This window comes from Melanotaenia boesemani, chromosome 6 (genome assembly GCF_017639745.1).
Source record: "Melanotaenia boesemani isolate fMelBoe1 chromosome 6, fMelBoe1.pri, whole genome shotgun sequence".
In the NCBI taxonomy this organism is placed as follows: domain Eukaryota; kingdom Metazoa; phylum Chordata; class Actinopteri; order Atheriniformes; family Melanotaeniidae; genus Melanotaenia; species Melanotaenia boesemani.
The window spans coordinates 23,889,248-23,903,747 of record NC_055687.1 but is presented as its reverse complement, the minus strand read 5'-3'; the positions used below and the strand labels follow the sequence as shown (position 1 = coordinate 23,903,747).

Genomic DNA, 14,500 nt, shown 5'->3' with positions numbered 1-14,500 from the left:
GATTTTGAGGCTTTCTGTGCTGTTTGTTTGTTGTTTTTTCCCCCATCAGAAATAATACAACAAAGCGAATATGTTATGAGAGTTTGTGGCATCATTTTCTGCTCACAGCCATCAAATCTTGAAGACACTGTGCATCATCTTCCATTTTTAGGAAAGGAAACACCTCTTTGTTATTCCTGAGTCCTAACACAGACCACACAGCCAGTGAAAACATCGCTCTTCAAGTGGAGACGATTGTGATTTTGCTGTGTACAAATTGAGACTTGGCGTTGTGTGATAGAATTAAAATGGGGTCTCTTCTCTTTTCTGCTGATGGTTTTGTGGCTGTGAAGTTCTAATTTCCTGCAGAGCTTTTGATTATCTCTGGAACTGTGCACTTGCTGAACCAATGTTTTGTTTGTTTGTGCAGACAGGAAACCAGCACATATACCAGCCCGTCGGAAAAACAGGTAATAGACAGGCTCCCATAATCCACACATCACACAACCACTATTGTTTTACTCTGCTCTATCTTTTATCTCCAAAATATGTAGCCCACACATATACTATTTCACATTCTACACTATTCCCTCTTGCTATACAGATGGTTTATCTCTGTCCTATATGTCTTTGACACAGCAGATCGAGTGTCAGCATGTGTGGCACTGTCTGTCTGCAGAGGTTACAGTCTGCTGCTTTGGTTTGACAGATTGGATTCTGAGCACTGCAACCTTTTGTCCTGCAGGAGCGCAAACCAGTAGCAGAATATATGGACCCAAAGAGCATAGCAAGCTCAGTTTGTTCAGTGAATTTTATTAAACTAGAGCACAAAGAAAAACGTACAAAGCTTCAGTTTGAGAAGGTTTTACATTAGAGTGATGTTTGTTTTGCAGGATAATTCCATTTTTTTGTATCAGGAGCTGCATTTTGTCCCTAAATCCCAAACAATTAAGAATTTTTTTTCAAAAATGACACAGTGAAGATAATGACAACAGCAAAGCTAAGTCTGTTTTCATCTTGTTTAAAGCTGCAATAAGCATGAAGTGATTTTCACCTTAATGTGTTGTGTTCTGCAGAGCATGCGGCCCCTCCAAAGAAACCACCTCGACCCGGGGCCCAGAGTCAAATGGGGAGTCTGGCTTGTCTAAATACTGGAGACAGCTACAATGATGGAGTGAAGGTACACATACAAATGCAAATCCTTAAAAGAAAAAAAAAAATCACACTCACTTCTGTATGAACACCTGAAAGAGCAGCGTGTTAAAATACATTTACCAAATATACACATTGCATGTTTTGCTGACAGCATTAATATTTTCCTTTTTATCTTCTTTTCATTTACTGCTCCCTCTTCCTCCCCCCTCCTCCTCCTCCTCCTGCACTCTGCCTTACTGTTGACCCCTAGCCCTGGCGGGTAAGCAGCACACTGTCTGTGTGTGTTTACTGTGCATCTTGTGTCCCAGTCGGTCTGTCAGCTCCTCGATTTCTCTGTCCAACTAATTAACCTTCTGTAATATTAACGTTTAGACACACTGATTTCACTCCTGCAGTCATACCAGACGTGTACATGATCTTATTAGTCTTTTCCCTCTAAGCTAACATCCAGATCTAATTGGTTTTCAAATAATTAAACTGTCTTTACACCCCTTTTTCCAACTTGAAAGCAGAGTGGTTAAAATGTGACCTAAAGTTAAAGGAAAGAGTGAAATTGTTGACACGAGTATCCGATTTGAGGCGTTCGTGCAGTCAGAATGTGAACAGTAGACTTGTGTGGTCAGGTGGGGGAGATTCACAGCAGGAGGGGTAGTTGGCACGGTCACATGCACATTCAGATGAAGCTACAATTTTAGCTCAACCTGACCATTAATACTATCTTTTTCCCTGTGTGCCTGCACAGGAAGTCATTAAAATGAGTTGAACTGAAGTTGTAACTATTGTTTATTCACAACTTCTGCGGCGTGTAGCCATCAGAAAAAAAAACTAAACACTTTACTGGTTGTTAGTAAATGCAAAAAGATGGAAGTTTGGAGCATGTGCCGCATGCATCAGTCTATTTAAGTCTAGCTGAACAAATACATGGAGGAGTGATTCAACCTCTGACCACATTATCTGGTTAGGTTAATTTGGATTTCAGATATTCACTTTTACTTGATTTGGGTCAGAATAACTTATCCAGTTTTAATTAGACTAACACAATAGTTAGTTTTTTTTTAATTTTTTATTTAGTGTCATATAAACATCCCAAGTGAAGAGAATCAGTACTATTTGCAATCTGTTTAAAAATGCTTCTGCCTTTGTTTTGAAATAATTTTGCGGCCATTCATACACAGTGTGACAGTGACATCTAGTGGCCAGAATTGACAGCTGAACATTAGAACATCAACTTTATCTATTTATATTGTGTTTTTCTTGTTGAAAATTAGATCCAAGTGCTTTACCAAACAGTATTAATAACTCTAGTTCATTGTGCATCAAGAATCCAAATTTTGCACCAATTCATCCATTCACTCAGAATTTTACTCCTGACTTACTATATCTTAGAACAGGGGTGGCCATCGTCGGTCCTCAAGGGCCACAATCCTGCAGGTTTTACATGCATCCCTGCACCGACACACCTGACTTAAACTAATGAGTCATTGTGCAGATCCTCATAGGCTGTTGGATCCATTTAATTTGAGTCAGGTGTGTTGGTGCAGGGATGCATGTAAAACCTGCAGGATTGTGGATCTTGAGGACCGACGATGGCCACCCCTGTCTTAGAAAGAATGCAGTAAGTGCCCTTTAGCAATTTCTATACGCCTGATTTTATGTTGTTAGGATTATCTTAGTTTATACCATTAGACTGACCTTGTCTTATTAATCTGCATCTCTATAGCCAAGACAGAATTTGTGTTTGTAACTCTAGTAACAAAGAGCTGCTTTTTTTGCCCATGTCCCTTCATCAGTCCTTCCAAGTTTTCTCTGAGGTATTTATTTATTCAGTGAACCTGGTGCTCACTACTTTCTTCCCTCTTATCATTCAGTTACAGCCTCAGGAGATAAGCCCCCCTCCCACCGCCAATCTGGATCGCTCGAATGACAAAGTGTACGAGAACGTGACAGGATTGGTCAAAGCTGTGATTGAGATGTCAAGTAAGATTCAGCCAGCACCTCCAGAGGAATACGTACCCATGGTCAAGGTAACTCAAGTTCACCCTTCTACTCAGTACTTGTTGTTTAATGAGACTTTGAAAAAAAAAGTCCTTTTACAACCTTATTACATATTTGAATTCTGATCCATGTTTCCTAAAAACAATCCTATGTATGTTTCTGTTGTTTAGGATGTGGGTCTGGCACTGAGGACGCTGTTGGCCACAGTAGATGAGACACTACCTCAACTTCCACCCAGTACACATAGAGAGGTAGAAATACACATTCTAATACACATATTGTGTAGGACTGTTTACATTTTCAGGTTTCCTATCAGTTTGATGTGTTGTGCTCTGTTTTTCCTCATCAGATCGAGATGGCACAAAAGTTGTTGAACTCTGACTTGGCAGAGCTGATTGGGAAGATGAAGTTAGCCCAACAATATGTGATGACCAGGTAGGTATCAATGACCTAAGAATAAATACAAAGAATAGCTTTGCTTGCCTGCTGTTTGTGGCCCAGAGTAGTTGTGTTATATTTATTTGTTTGATGCAAGCAGTCAGAGCATGTTTATTATTGTTTCAATAAAAGAAAATATTTAGTTTGGATCTTAACAGATAGAAAACAGAAAAACAGTAATGTACAGGGTTAATTTTAGCCTCTAACTGAAAGCTGTGTTTGCTTTTTTAAGCCACGTTGATTTTACACACATCAGTATATCAGTACTCTTTCCACCGATGAAATTCTGCTCCATGATAAATGTCTATATCTGTGCCCTTCAGTCTCCAGCAGGACTACAAGAAGCAGATGTTGACAGCGGCTCACGCTCTTGCTGTTGATGCTAAGAACCTTCTGGATGTCATCGATCAATCCCGTCTCAAGATGATGGCCCACTCCCGCCCACACTAGCCCCACGCCAACTGAGCTTACCAACAGGAGCCTCAGCACCTCTATGGCATCTGTTTGTGGCGGAGAACTGCAGACTCCTGGATTAGTGACATCAGTCCTGAAATGTGAGAGTTGATGGATACAACTGCTTTACACTGATGGGGAGAACGCTGACTCCTCTGTTGTGATCACACCCCAGGAAAAATCATTATATGTTGAATCCTTCGTTAGCCTGAGATTAAATTCTCAACCACTGTGACTTTCCCAAAACAAGAACAGAGCAAAAACGCTTCCTAAATCAGAGACTTGGCAGCTTTACTCTCTTTGGACTGGACTACAGTGATGAGAGGAGATACAACAGAGAGGATGACAGGATTTGATTTTTTTTTTCTTTTTTTTTAACTCTGGATCTGGAGGATTGACACGTGTAAAAATGTCTGACAGTATCTGACATGGGAGCTGTTTGAACTTTTGCTGCTGGCATCGGATGTCTCTGTGGAGTCCATGGATGGATCTGAAACATATCTTTATGAAACTTCACAGTGCGAGTGGACTTCTGCCAGCAGGCATGTTGGTGTGCTCGTCGACTTAGATCATATGTTTTCGCCTGTGGTTGAGAACTCTCCTCTCAGTTGAATCAAACTAGATGTTTTCTATTTGGTTTTGGTCACGTGTGATGCTGTGAGTGGACACATTGAGACGACAGCGCTCAGTGAAGACAGGCTTGGTTTGCGTCTGGAAAAGCAGCCTTCCACCCTTTATGTCTCCTGCTTTGTCCCTCCTCCATCTGCTCCTGTGCTCCCTCCGTCTCACCAGCTTTTATTTATAAACTCAAATTACAGAGGAGACGGAGGGAGGAACGGAAATGGCGGATTAAAACTTCAGGACAGTCTAGCACCACTCTACTGCTTGGAGAAAGAGCACATTATCCTCTTCTTTCTTCTCTATTTCACTCACTTTTCCTTCTCAGTGGTCGTTTCTTCCTGCGGTCTTCCTCAGCTCCTCTCCGAGCAGGTTTTAAATACTCCAAATGTGAAGAATTCAAATCTGTCTGGGTAAACACTACAGGCAGAAAACCTCCTACTTCCCATCTTTACTGGCTGGCTCCGTGTTTTTTGTGTTTTAGCTGTCACGATCTTCTTCCACTAAAAACTGTTTGCAACTTGGAATACAAGCAGATACTCAGTCCCAGCAAAGGCTAATCTGCATAAATGGGGGAAAATATAGAAGAAGAAGACCACGTAGAGGTCTGGAATCACACTTTTATGGGTCTAATGACTCAACAGTTTCACACAAACTTTATTTCCTAGAGACACAAATAAACCTCACACCTGGAACCGTTGTCAGTCCCTGTCTATGTCAGATGAGACACTTTCAATATGTCCCTCCTAACAAAAGTCTCCAGGCAAACAAACACGCATTAAATGTGGAGCCCCGCGACTGGAACTTGTCTTGTGGACACACACAAAAACAAAAAACAAACACGTAAAAAACCAAACAAATAATAACACTGAGCTGAAAGTACAGCAAATCACAGATCTTTGTTAATAATAATCCCACAGTGAGTATGACATACTACTAATATGAAACATACTGGTGACTGTACTGGTATAGCATGACATACTGGTATGGAGAAGAGCATATTTGCACAGCACCAAAACACCCCACATCCTAACTTTTTAATTCTATTTTACCCAGATGTGATTTCCATGTTTAACCAGCAACAAAACTATCAAATGTCTGGGTGTTATAAGGATTAAAATGTTAAAAAAAAATTAAGAATATACACACATAAAAAAAAACCAATCTATTTTATGTCAATGTTGTTGCGTAAATGCTCATGTTGGTATATTGTAAGCTATACTGGTGTGTATCACTGGTAAATTGTACAGAACTCGTACTAGTAAACACTGGTTTTTATTTTGTCTTCTTGGCTCAATCAGCCATCTTGTCAAATAGGATGAAAAAACAATGAAATAAAATTATGTTGAAATGTTATATGATTTAGTTTTTTTTATTCCATGTTGTTTGTGTGCTTCTGTTTCCCATCCAGATCATAAAAACATGATTATTTTATATCACACATTCAAATTCCTTTCAGTATTAACAACATAGGCATAATAACTCCATTAAGTATTAACATGAGGATATATATTACATAACGCTAAGGATAGTACAGAGACAATACTATTAAAGGTTTCTGCAGTAGAGCTGGTGTATCTGAATCTCAGTGTAACGGTAATAATTAAAGGCTGACAGTTAGACTAAGCAATGCAGTGTGTGTGTGAATGGAGTTGACTTTACTGAATTTAAAAGCCGCTGCATCAGTCTGCGGTGTTTTGGTTGAAGCTGCTCCCTTGCACGTGGCCTTGCTGGTACTCTCACCACTATGGCTTTCATGAAACCTGAATAACACACGAATGTTTGTTTCTCTTCATTTTTAGAGGTCGTATGGAGCAAATAAGTGCTTTAAAGTATGCTTCAACAGTCCAGGTTAGATTTGCTGTCATAAAATAATTTGGATTCTAAAAAACATGCAGCTGGTCATGCACGTGTGTGGCTGCTGACACTCCAGAACGCTCTGGTTGCATTCTGCGTTTGTTTCAGCACTGCACAGAAACACGATCCAAAGTCAAACTAAAGATAAAGTGAAAAACTGCATGCCATGAAATCCTGAGCAAGGTTGCTTAAATTTCAGTTGCATCTGTAGCAAGACCATCAGAAAACAAGATTATTATGGCTCAATGTTAATTAGTATTTTAAGTTGCATAAAGTTAATTGTAATGTATGGCTGATTATTATCCATCTTTTCTACAGCTAACAAATTGGACAAGAAGACCCTTGATCTGCTCATTCATTATCAAATCTTTCAGGTTACTTCTCTTGTTGTCACGACTGTCTCAGTTTTAGATTTCACATAAACTGGAACTGACCTGTCAGAGATATAAAATAAATAAATAAAAAGCCTTTCTGGTGTGTTAGCTTGATTGCACAAAAATAACCCAGCTGATTTACACTAAACTTGAACAAGAATTTGAAGCAAAAGGAGAATATGCAGAATAAAGAGATTTCTTGTTCATTCCAGTACTTTGACTTCTGATACTCTTCAGGTAAACAAGCGAGAGAATGCGTTCTTGTTCCTGTTTATATATATATATATATATATATATATATATATATATATATATATGTATACTTTTTTTTTCCTCCACAAATGTTTAGATGCACATGTGATGCACATGCCTGTATTTCAAATTATTTAGATGCACATTGTCTCCAAATTATAAAACTTTGTTTCACACATGAAATCCTTAAATTCCACATGAAATCATCTTTTTTTCTCCTGGATGATATGCAATGGGGCTTTTCTTGAGGGACTTAACAGCTAGGTATTGCAGTGAAATAATGCCCATTATCAGTTTTAAAAAACTATAAAATATGTACACATATGGAGCAACAAAGTTTTCATTCTTGCCTGTATTACTAATTTGAACAGTTATTAAAATATTAATTTTTAAATTAGACTTAAACTTGTGACACAACATAAAGATCGCTGCTGTCAGGCACAAACCTCATATCTCCAAAACTGTCATTTTTCTAAAAATGAAAAAACCTGTATGGTTTTGTAATAACTGGACATAATGTCATCAAACTTGTGTTTTAGATCATATATCTTTGCTTAAATATTTGTAAAACAACAGACAGACATAAAGGGTGACCAATAGCACTGATTTATGAAGGAAAACATATGAGGTTTGTGTCTGACAGCAACGATATTAAGCTTCTTAATTTAAATATAGAATATGATTATTCTGAGATTAACCGGGAGAGAAGAGGAGCAAGAGGAATATAAAACCAATCAGCATCTTTCTAACAGATGTTAGTCTCTTCACCTGAGCAAGTTGAACTTTGGATTTAACAATGTGTAAATATAAAAGTTGCAGTCTAGTATTTAAATCGCAAATCCAAGCGCTCAATAAGTTTGAGAAAATGAGATCAGAATTAAGCTATTTTTAATTCTCAAAATAACTTATAGTGCTCTTTTGTAAAAGCAGATAATAGACTTTTAAAAGATATGTGGTGCAATGCCACAATATCTTCATAAATCTCTTTGTCAGCTTGTGTTTGAGGAATGCCCACACCACAACAGAAACACACTTTTTAAGGGCTTTCAATTAATATTCATATCCTAGAGAAGAACCTGAAAAAAACACAGTGAGGACATTCAAATATGTTTATATTTTTACTAAAGTGTAAAGACACCAAGAATCAAGTCAGACAGTGTCGTCGTTGCACAGACACGAGCATACATATCATTCCAAGTGTCTGGTAGCAGATTTTACATATTTACACATTTTTTTGGGCCCGTTTATCAAAATTTAGAAAATAATAAAAGTTTGACATTTTAGTTGAAGCAGTTCAGTCAAGAAGGAGAAACATTCAAATGCATCCATTTACAGTGTTTCCCATGCAGTGTAATGTCACAGGTGGGTTTAAATTTAAAATCTTTTATAAATTAATCTGCACCACAAGGTATATGACAAGACATGACAGATGATTCATTTGTTTCTCTGCAATCGTATTTCATGACATTTTAGGCCAGTTCTTTCAAATTGTCTGTCCTTTGGCATGCCGGCCGTAACAGCCCTTACCTTTTGCATCTGTTAACTTTGCATACTTTTTACGGTAACCCTGCCAAGTCAGTATGCTAGGACCGGTTTGCAGCTCAACTACAATAGAAATTTCTCACTGAATAAAATACAACAGCAAAGATAAAGAAATATTTTATGCAATGGCATTTATCAAAAAACAGAATAAAATTAAATGAATATTATCAAATCCACCCATCAAGCAAAGTCTGATGTGTTCGCTTGCACAAGAGCCCAGTTAAAGAAGTACCTTCACTTCAGTTCAACATCAGGCTCCAGAAAGTAATGTAAGTCATTTATTCCTTCTAATATGCAAGCAAGAAGGCCCCACAATGTATTCCTGACCAAGTTATCCGTGCAACTCTGCAGATGGATCATAACATACATGTTGCTAAGCAGTAACATGTCCAAACAACAGGACCTTGTTTTACATTCTGGTCATTCCATTGTTAGGTTTGAACAAATGTGTTGCACTGCATCTTTGTGAAATTGTGTGTAAAACAAATTTAAAAAAAAAAGAACAAATCCAGAATATTTACCCTTAAATGTAACTGTGAATCAGTCAAACATCAGTCTCTGAAATGCTGGAACAAGTGTGTAAGATTTTCTGTACATATATTCAAGCTTTGCAAACAGTTATGGAAAAAGAAAAATCTGTTAAAGTTGGTTTTAAAAGGGAAAATCAGTGATTAGGCATTTGAGATAAGTCAGCAAAATGTGCTGGTTAATGCTTTTCAGCTGCACTAAATTATGGAATTGATCCTTTACAGCGAACACTTACATCAGAACAAATTATTTGAGGCTGCAGATGTAGTTATTAAAAGTAAAAACCAGGTTAGATTGATAAATAAGTTCACTCTTTACAGAAGCAACAGTAAAATCCATCAAATCCAAGCCAAAATCAGCAGTAGCTCCATGATTATAAAGTCTGCAGCAGAACAGATGGTCTAAGATCAGTCAGCATATGCTGTTGCACATGCCGGCAGGTTTCCTGTCTGTGTTTCTGTTTAACAACTTCAAGGTTGATTGTTTCCAATTTGTTTTTCAAGGTTTATCTTCTCAGTGAGTCTTCACTTTCTTGGTAACAGTCTCCCGTCTTCTGGGTTTGGAAACATAAAGTCTGGTGAAAAGATGACATAAAAGCAGGATGGTATTACTATTATATCAAGAGCTTTAAACACAGATAAATCCATTTAAGCAGATTGTGTGATCCAAATAGAAAAAGAGAACTGTAATTCTTGTAGTACGTGTTGTTATATATATTTCTATATAACTATATTATATAACGTAACAAGAATTCTACTTGCTGTCGCATTGAAAAGATGTTTTTTTTCTTTTTTTTACTTGTGTTTGACTTTCTCATCTCATCTCAGGACTTGTGATGTGCCATGGCACTGGCATACCATCAGAGCATGCTGTGTGTGTTTGTGTAATCTGAGTGGGCTGTCATACCTTCTCTGGTAGAGGTACAGAAAGAAGAGGAGTTCGTCTCTGAAGCAGGAAAGTTGGTGAGAGGAGGAGAAGGAGACAGAGGTGGAGAAAAGGGAAGCGCAGGAGCAAAGATCTGAAATCAGTGTGTTCACTCCCTGTGGAAAGAAGTTGATTGAATATAACTTTAAAAAATCTGCGGTTAAATCTACATGTTAAATCATTTTGATAAAAAGGTTTCAAAACAGCTGTGATCTGTTCTCAGATACAGAAGCACATTAGTGTTTGTGAGTGAGATGGATAGATACTCACTCTGTACATCAACACTGTTCCCTGCAGGTGGCTCACAGACCTCAACTGTCCCACACCCAGAGATGACAAAGAAAGATGAGGGACAGCTGATAAAAACATCTAACAGTATCTAAATGATTTAAGCAATAAGCTCAGTTATCAATATTTGTTAATGAATAAAAGTGGCTTTTACTGCTTCTGATTTATCAGACCTTGTGGTTGATGAAGATCTGAGGAGCCATAGACAGGAAGCCAAATGCGTACACTCCTGAGGGGATGAGAGGGAAAGTAAAGTGTTTGCATTATCTGTACTTTATATGGAAGCTTGATGTTGACATAAAGACGAATGTGAGAAAACTCACCAGTAACCAGACTATTGATCAGCCAGGAATAGTAACTGTCAGCATAACACAACTGCACGTCAGTATGGTTTACACAATGCAAACTATTTATGAATACATGTAAAGGTTTCTTGTGAAATTTAAATGAGTAAAGTTTGTTTTAATGATATTTAATATGACTGCCTAAAACATTTCAGCACATCTACAGGCAACAGGAGAGTGTCGAACAGGTTAAATGGCCACTCTAAATTCTCCCTAGTGAGTGTGTGTGTAAGTGGTTGTTTGGCTCCAGTTTTCCATGCAACCCTGAATTGGAATAAGTGGTATAGAAAATGAGGGATGAATGGAGGCAAAGAAGAAAAGTTAAATCTACTTATCAGCTCACCTCTTCTGGCGTAAGTAGGCTAGCGAGAAAATGGCTCCACTGATACACAGAGGAAACACCAAGTAGGACAAGTATCTGGATGCCTGGAAGGGGGACCATGAAGTATATCAATTAACTGTAGCCTGAGGAGGAGAATAAACTCAGCGTTCTAATGTAAAAGAAAAACTTGGATACCTGAGCATCATATTCCACTGTTTTTCGCTCTTCTTCATCCATCTTGTTAATCTGCATGTAAGATAGGAAGCCATGTTTAAAGTTGAACTTAGCAGCTCTCTTGTACAGCCTCAACAAGTTAAATCACTGCACACAAGTTGCAGCAAATGAGAACATGGTTGAGCAAATGCTGCATACTCACATGAAACTTCTTGTTCATTTGGATCTTAAACACTTTAAAGACCTTCCACACCTGGTGGGATGAAAATTACTGGGTTCAAACTGGCCTTCTTGGTCTGTTTGACTCTTATTTGTTTAAAGGGGGCAGTTACAGCGAGTTACCTCCACACAAGCTCCCAGTCCAACAGGAAGGAGCACTAGCAGGCTGGTTTCCTCCAGCAGATGAAGGAATATCAGCAAAGTGCTGAGACAACGCCACAGAACTGGAAACAGAAAGGAGGAAACAGAATAGTTCTTGGTGTCTCTCATACACCTTTTTTAGCCACGTTTAGCTATTACCTGACTTCCTTGACATTCCCGCCATGGTCTTCTTTTTCCTCCATGAACTGATGTCATTTTTTAAGGCCAGAAATTCACAGATGAGCTGTGTGAAAGCAAAAAATGCCAATATATGTTATACTTTGACTTGAAATGCATCTGGGATGTCATTGTACATTAAAATCTATGTAAGAAGAGAGATAAAATAACAAAATGAAACGGTCCATTCATGTAAGTACAGTCTGGTAAAATGCTGGTGTGGTAGTCTCTTACTTGTAGAGCTGTGATGAGTGCAGTCAGCACTAACAGGTACAGATTGGAGCCAACCAAGGTTTCTTTAATCTCATCTATATTCTCCTCGGTGAAGCCTTTATAATCACAGACACAAGAAGGAATACATGTGATATGTGTACATATTAAGTTCTGGCAAACTATTGCATGAAATTAACACCACATCTCATTTAAACTCTTTAAGAAAAATGTGTTATTAGCTCACCAAACTGCCGCAGGGAATAAACTATGTCATGTAGATGAACCCAAAACCTGAATCTTCTTAATGAGATCCCCTCATAGGACACAGTCAGAGGAAGCTGCACAGTTCTGCTGCTGATCTCCTGCCGATGAGAGGATGGCTGATGCAATGTACAATCACCTTGATTTGATCCTTAGTCTGAAAACTCATGGAGTGTGTTAAAGTTGTTGTGCGAATCTTTCCTACCATGAGGTCTCTGACTCTGAAGCTGAGCTCATTGACCAGCAGCAGAGGGAGGTAGATCATCTGTCTGCCCTCCTGAGAGCTGTAAGGAAAGATACACAGCATGTTTCCTTTAGATCCTGCAGCTCTAGAGGTAAGCAAATATACACACTCAGCAGTACTTACATTTAGAAAATCCAAAATGTTTAATTTATTTTTTATCTAAAATTGTATTTCCCTGTGAAGCTGTGAAGGAAAATTTTCACACATTTTTTTTTTCTTTCGCTGCTCATCTGGGTTTGGCCTTCAAAGCCTAATGTGACTTACACTCTCATGTAGCGACGCACATCGCTGGGAAGCCCCGCCTTGCTGAAGCTGAAATCCTCTGACATCAAAGTGACTGACAAGTGCGGCCTCCAATGTGATACAGGAGTCTCAGCTCTAGGTTGCTGATGGGGCCACAAAAATGATCTATAATCAGCAGCTAGGTCTTTAAATCAACTGTAAAGGTGAAATATGACGCAGCCTTGCAGATAATGACTTCAGTGCTACCTTCTGTGTGTCCTTCTGGTCACCTGTGTTGGGAGGAGTGATGTAGGTGGTGAGCTGAGCTGCATAGTGGACTTCTTTTCTATCTTCCAATGGTGAAACACCAGCTTTGTGAACATAAACAACTGCATACAAGGTACCATTAGCCTGAGTCTCCTCTGGCAGGGAGATATTCACCTGACTGTGGAAGTAAAGACAAGTGGGAGATTAAAAAGAAAACATCAGTTAGTCTAAAATGTCATTGTTACTCTGTGGTCTGGTAGTAAGATTAGTTTGATTTAAATATGTTAAGCTCACTTTTCAAATGTAAGGTGAGGGTCAAAAGGATCTACTTTTACAGCAAGGTTGAGCTGACTGTTGTCCGGCAAGAGGCAGGTAAAAACACTCAGCTGTAGGCGACAAAACAGGAAGCATTAGACATTTTATTCTGCAACTGTAACTGCAACTTTATTTATAAAACACTTAAAAACAACAAAGGTGCAGGAAAGGAAGATGAAGAAAAAGAATAATAAGCCTATGTTTGAAAATGTGCATGGGTTTTCATAACTAAACCACTCACACCTCTTTTGGATGATTAACTTAAAATCATTTTATAAGAAAACAAATTCAATTGTAGTTTTTTTTTCTAATCAAAGCACATATTTTCAGATGTTTCACAGACAATATTATCTTTAAAATAATTATTCCATAGATTAATAATTCATTCGTGTATGAATATTTGACAATGTTCTGAATCCTCATTTTATTTCCTTTATTTCCTTTATTTCCTTTAACGTTAACCATATTCTCTCTATTCTATAACAGAAAAGCCTAATAGTCAAAATAATCACTCCTGATTTTTTTAATGTTGCACCATGCTTTACTGAGCTTTATGCTGCAAAATTTCATGCTAATGACTCGATGAAACAGGCAGTATTCTGCATTATTCTTTGGCTAAATGATCATATGATCATATCATATGTTGCCTCCTTTTTGCCAAGACTATTTTTTACAAGGAGTGAAAAAAAAGTGTGCAAACCTGCAGTCTTGGTCTGCCTGTCAAGTACGAGTAGATGCAGAGCTCTCCTGTGCTTCCGTCGCAGGGTTTGGTGTTGACGAAGCCGTACAGCAGCCAGGCGGTGTGGAGCATATACACCACAAACACCCCGAGCAGCACCTTAGCGATCGAGCTCCTCTTACCTCCGCTGTCCGAGGGCTTAGAGTAACAAGATGGGAACATAGCGACCAAAGATAAAACCAAAATCAAGAAAAAAGGGTAAAGATGCAGTGTAGTTACAATCGTAACAGAATATAATTGAAGACAGCGTCAAATAATATAATCCCCACGCTTCCTCCGTGGCGCAGCATCCTTCCGGTTTTCTGTTTCCAGCTAGCGGCGGGATGCTGATGCTGACAAAAACCTCCCCACACGACCACGCTGAAAGAAAGAAAGAAAGAAAGAAAGAAAGAAAGAAAGAAAGAAAGAAAGAAAGAAAGAAAGGATTGCGCTAATTAATTTCCATTAGCCTACAGTGGG

General features: G+C 38.4%; 2 protein-coding genes across 11 annotated transcripts in view; one reads left to right on the top strand and one right to left on the bottom strand.

Annotated features, from left to right (window-relative positions):
* LOC121641085 (focal adhesion kinase 1-like) overlaps window positions 1–5,993 on the top strand; it is a 62,177-nt gene extending 56,184 nt beyond the window's left edge. For 7 of the 10 annotated variants that reach the window (XM_041986986.1, XM_041986985.1, XM_041986984.1 and 4 more), the window contains 7 exons: window positions 410–449; window positions 1,056–1,159; window positions 1,385–1,393; window positions 3,003–3,158; window positions 3,300–3,380; window positions 3,479–3,564; window positions 3,891–5,993. In XM_041986986.1, the coding sequence (XP_041842920.1) occupies window positions 410–449; window positions 1,056–1,159; window positions 1,385–1,393; window positions 3,003–3,158; window positions 3,300–3,380; window positions 3,479–3,564; window positions 3,891–4,017 (603 nt within the window). In that variant the 3' untranslated portion in view covers window positions 4,018–5,993. The remainder of the gene's footprint in view (window positions 1–409; window positions 450–1,055; window positions 1,160–1,384; window positions 1,394–3,002; window positions 3,159–3,299; window positions 3,381–3,478; window positions 3,565–3,890) is intronic. The other 3 variants (XM_041986988.1, XM_041986989.1, XM_041986981.1) reach the window with 1 other exon arrangement.
* A 2,233-nt stretch (window positions 5,994–8,226) lies between these two features.
* On the bottom strand, window positions 8,227–14,362 carry LOC121641203 (cleft lip and palate transmembrane protein 1-like protein). The gene is made up of 17 exons (XM_041987195.1): window positions 14,003–14,362; window positions 13,282–13,373; window positions 12,988–13,165; window positions 12,763–12,884; window positions 12,460–12,538; window positions 12,238–12,355; window positions 12,015–12,109; window positions 11,763–11,847; window positions 11,586–11,686; window positions 11,446–11,496; window positions 11,265–11,315; window positions 11,091–11,173; window positions 10,727–10,761; window positions 10,577–10,632; window positions 10,386–10,430; window positions 10,098–10,231; window positions 8,227–9,765 (listed from the first exon to the last, which is right to left on the bottom strand). Exons 1-17 carry the CDS (start codon window positions 14,201–14,203, stop codon window positions 9,705–9,707), a joined length of 1,587 nt encoding a protein of 528 aa, XP_041843129.1. The 5' UTR covers window positions 14,204–14,362; the 3' UTR covers window positions 8,227–9,704.
* Window positions 14,363–14,500: the final 138 nt, after the last annotated feature.

Excerpts from the sequence above, each read along its gene's own strand:
- LOC121641203 (XM_041987195.1), bottom strand. The coding sequence starts at position 14,203 with ATGTTCCCATCTTGTTACTCTAAGCCCTCGGACAGCGGAGGTAAGAGG. Across the intron at positions 12,539-12,762 it reads GTGCGTCGCTACATGAGAGT|CTCTCAGGAGGGCAGACAGA; the intron begins GTAAGTCACATT and ends CTTTCCTTACAG. Across the intron at positions 10,762-11,090 it reads GCCTACTTACGCCAGAAGAG|TTACTATTCCTGGCTGATCA; the intron begins GTGAGCTGATAA and ends TTATGCTGACAG.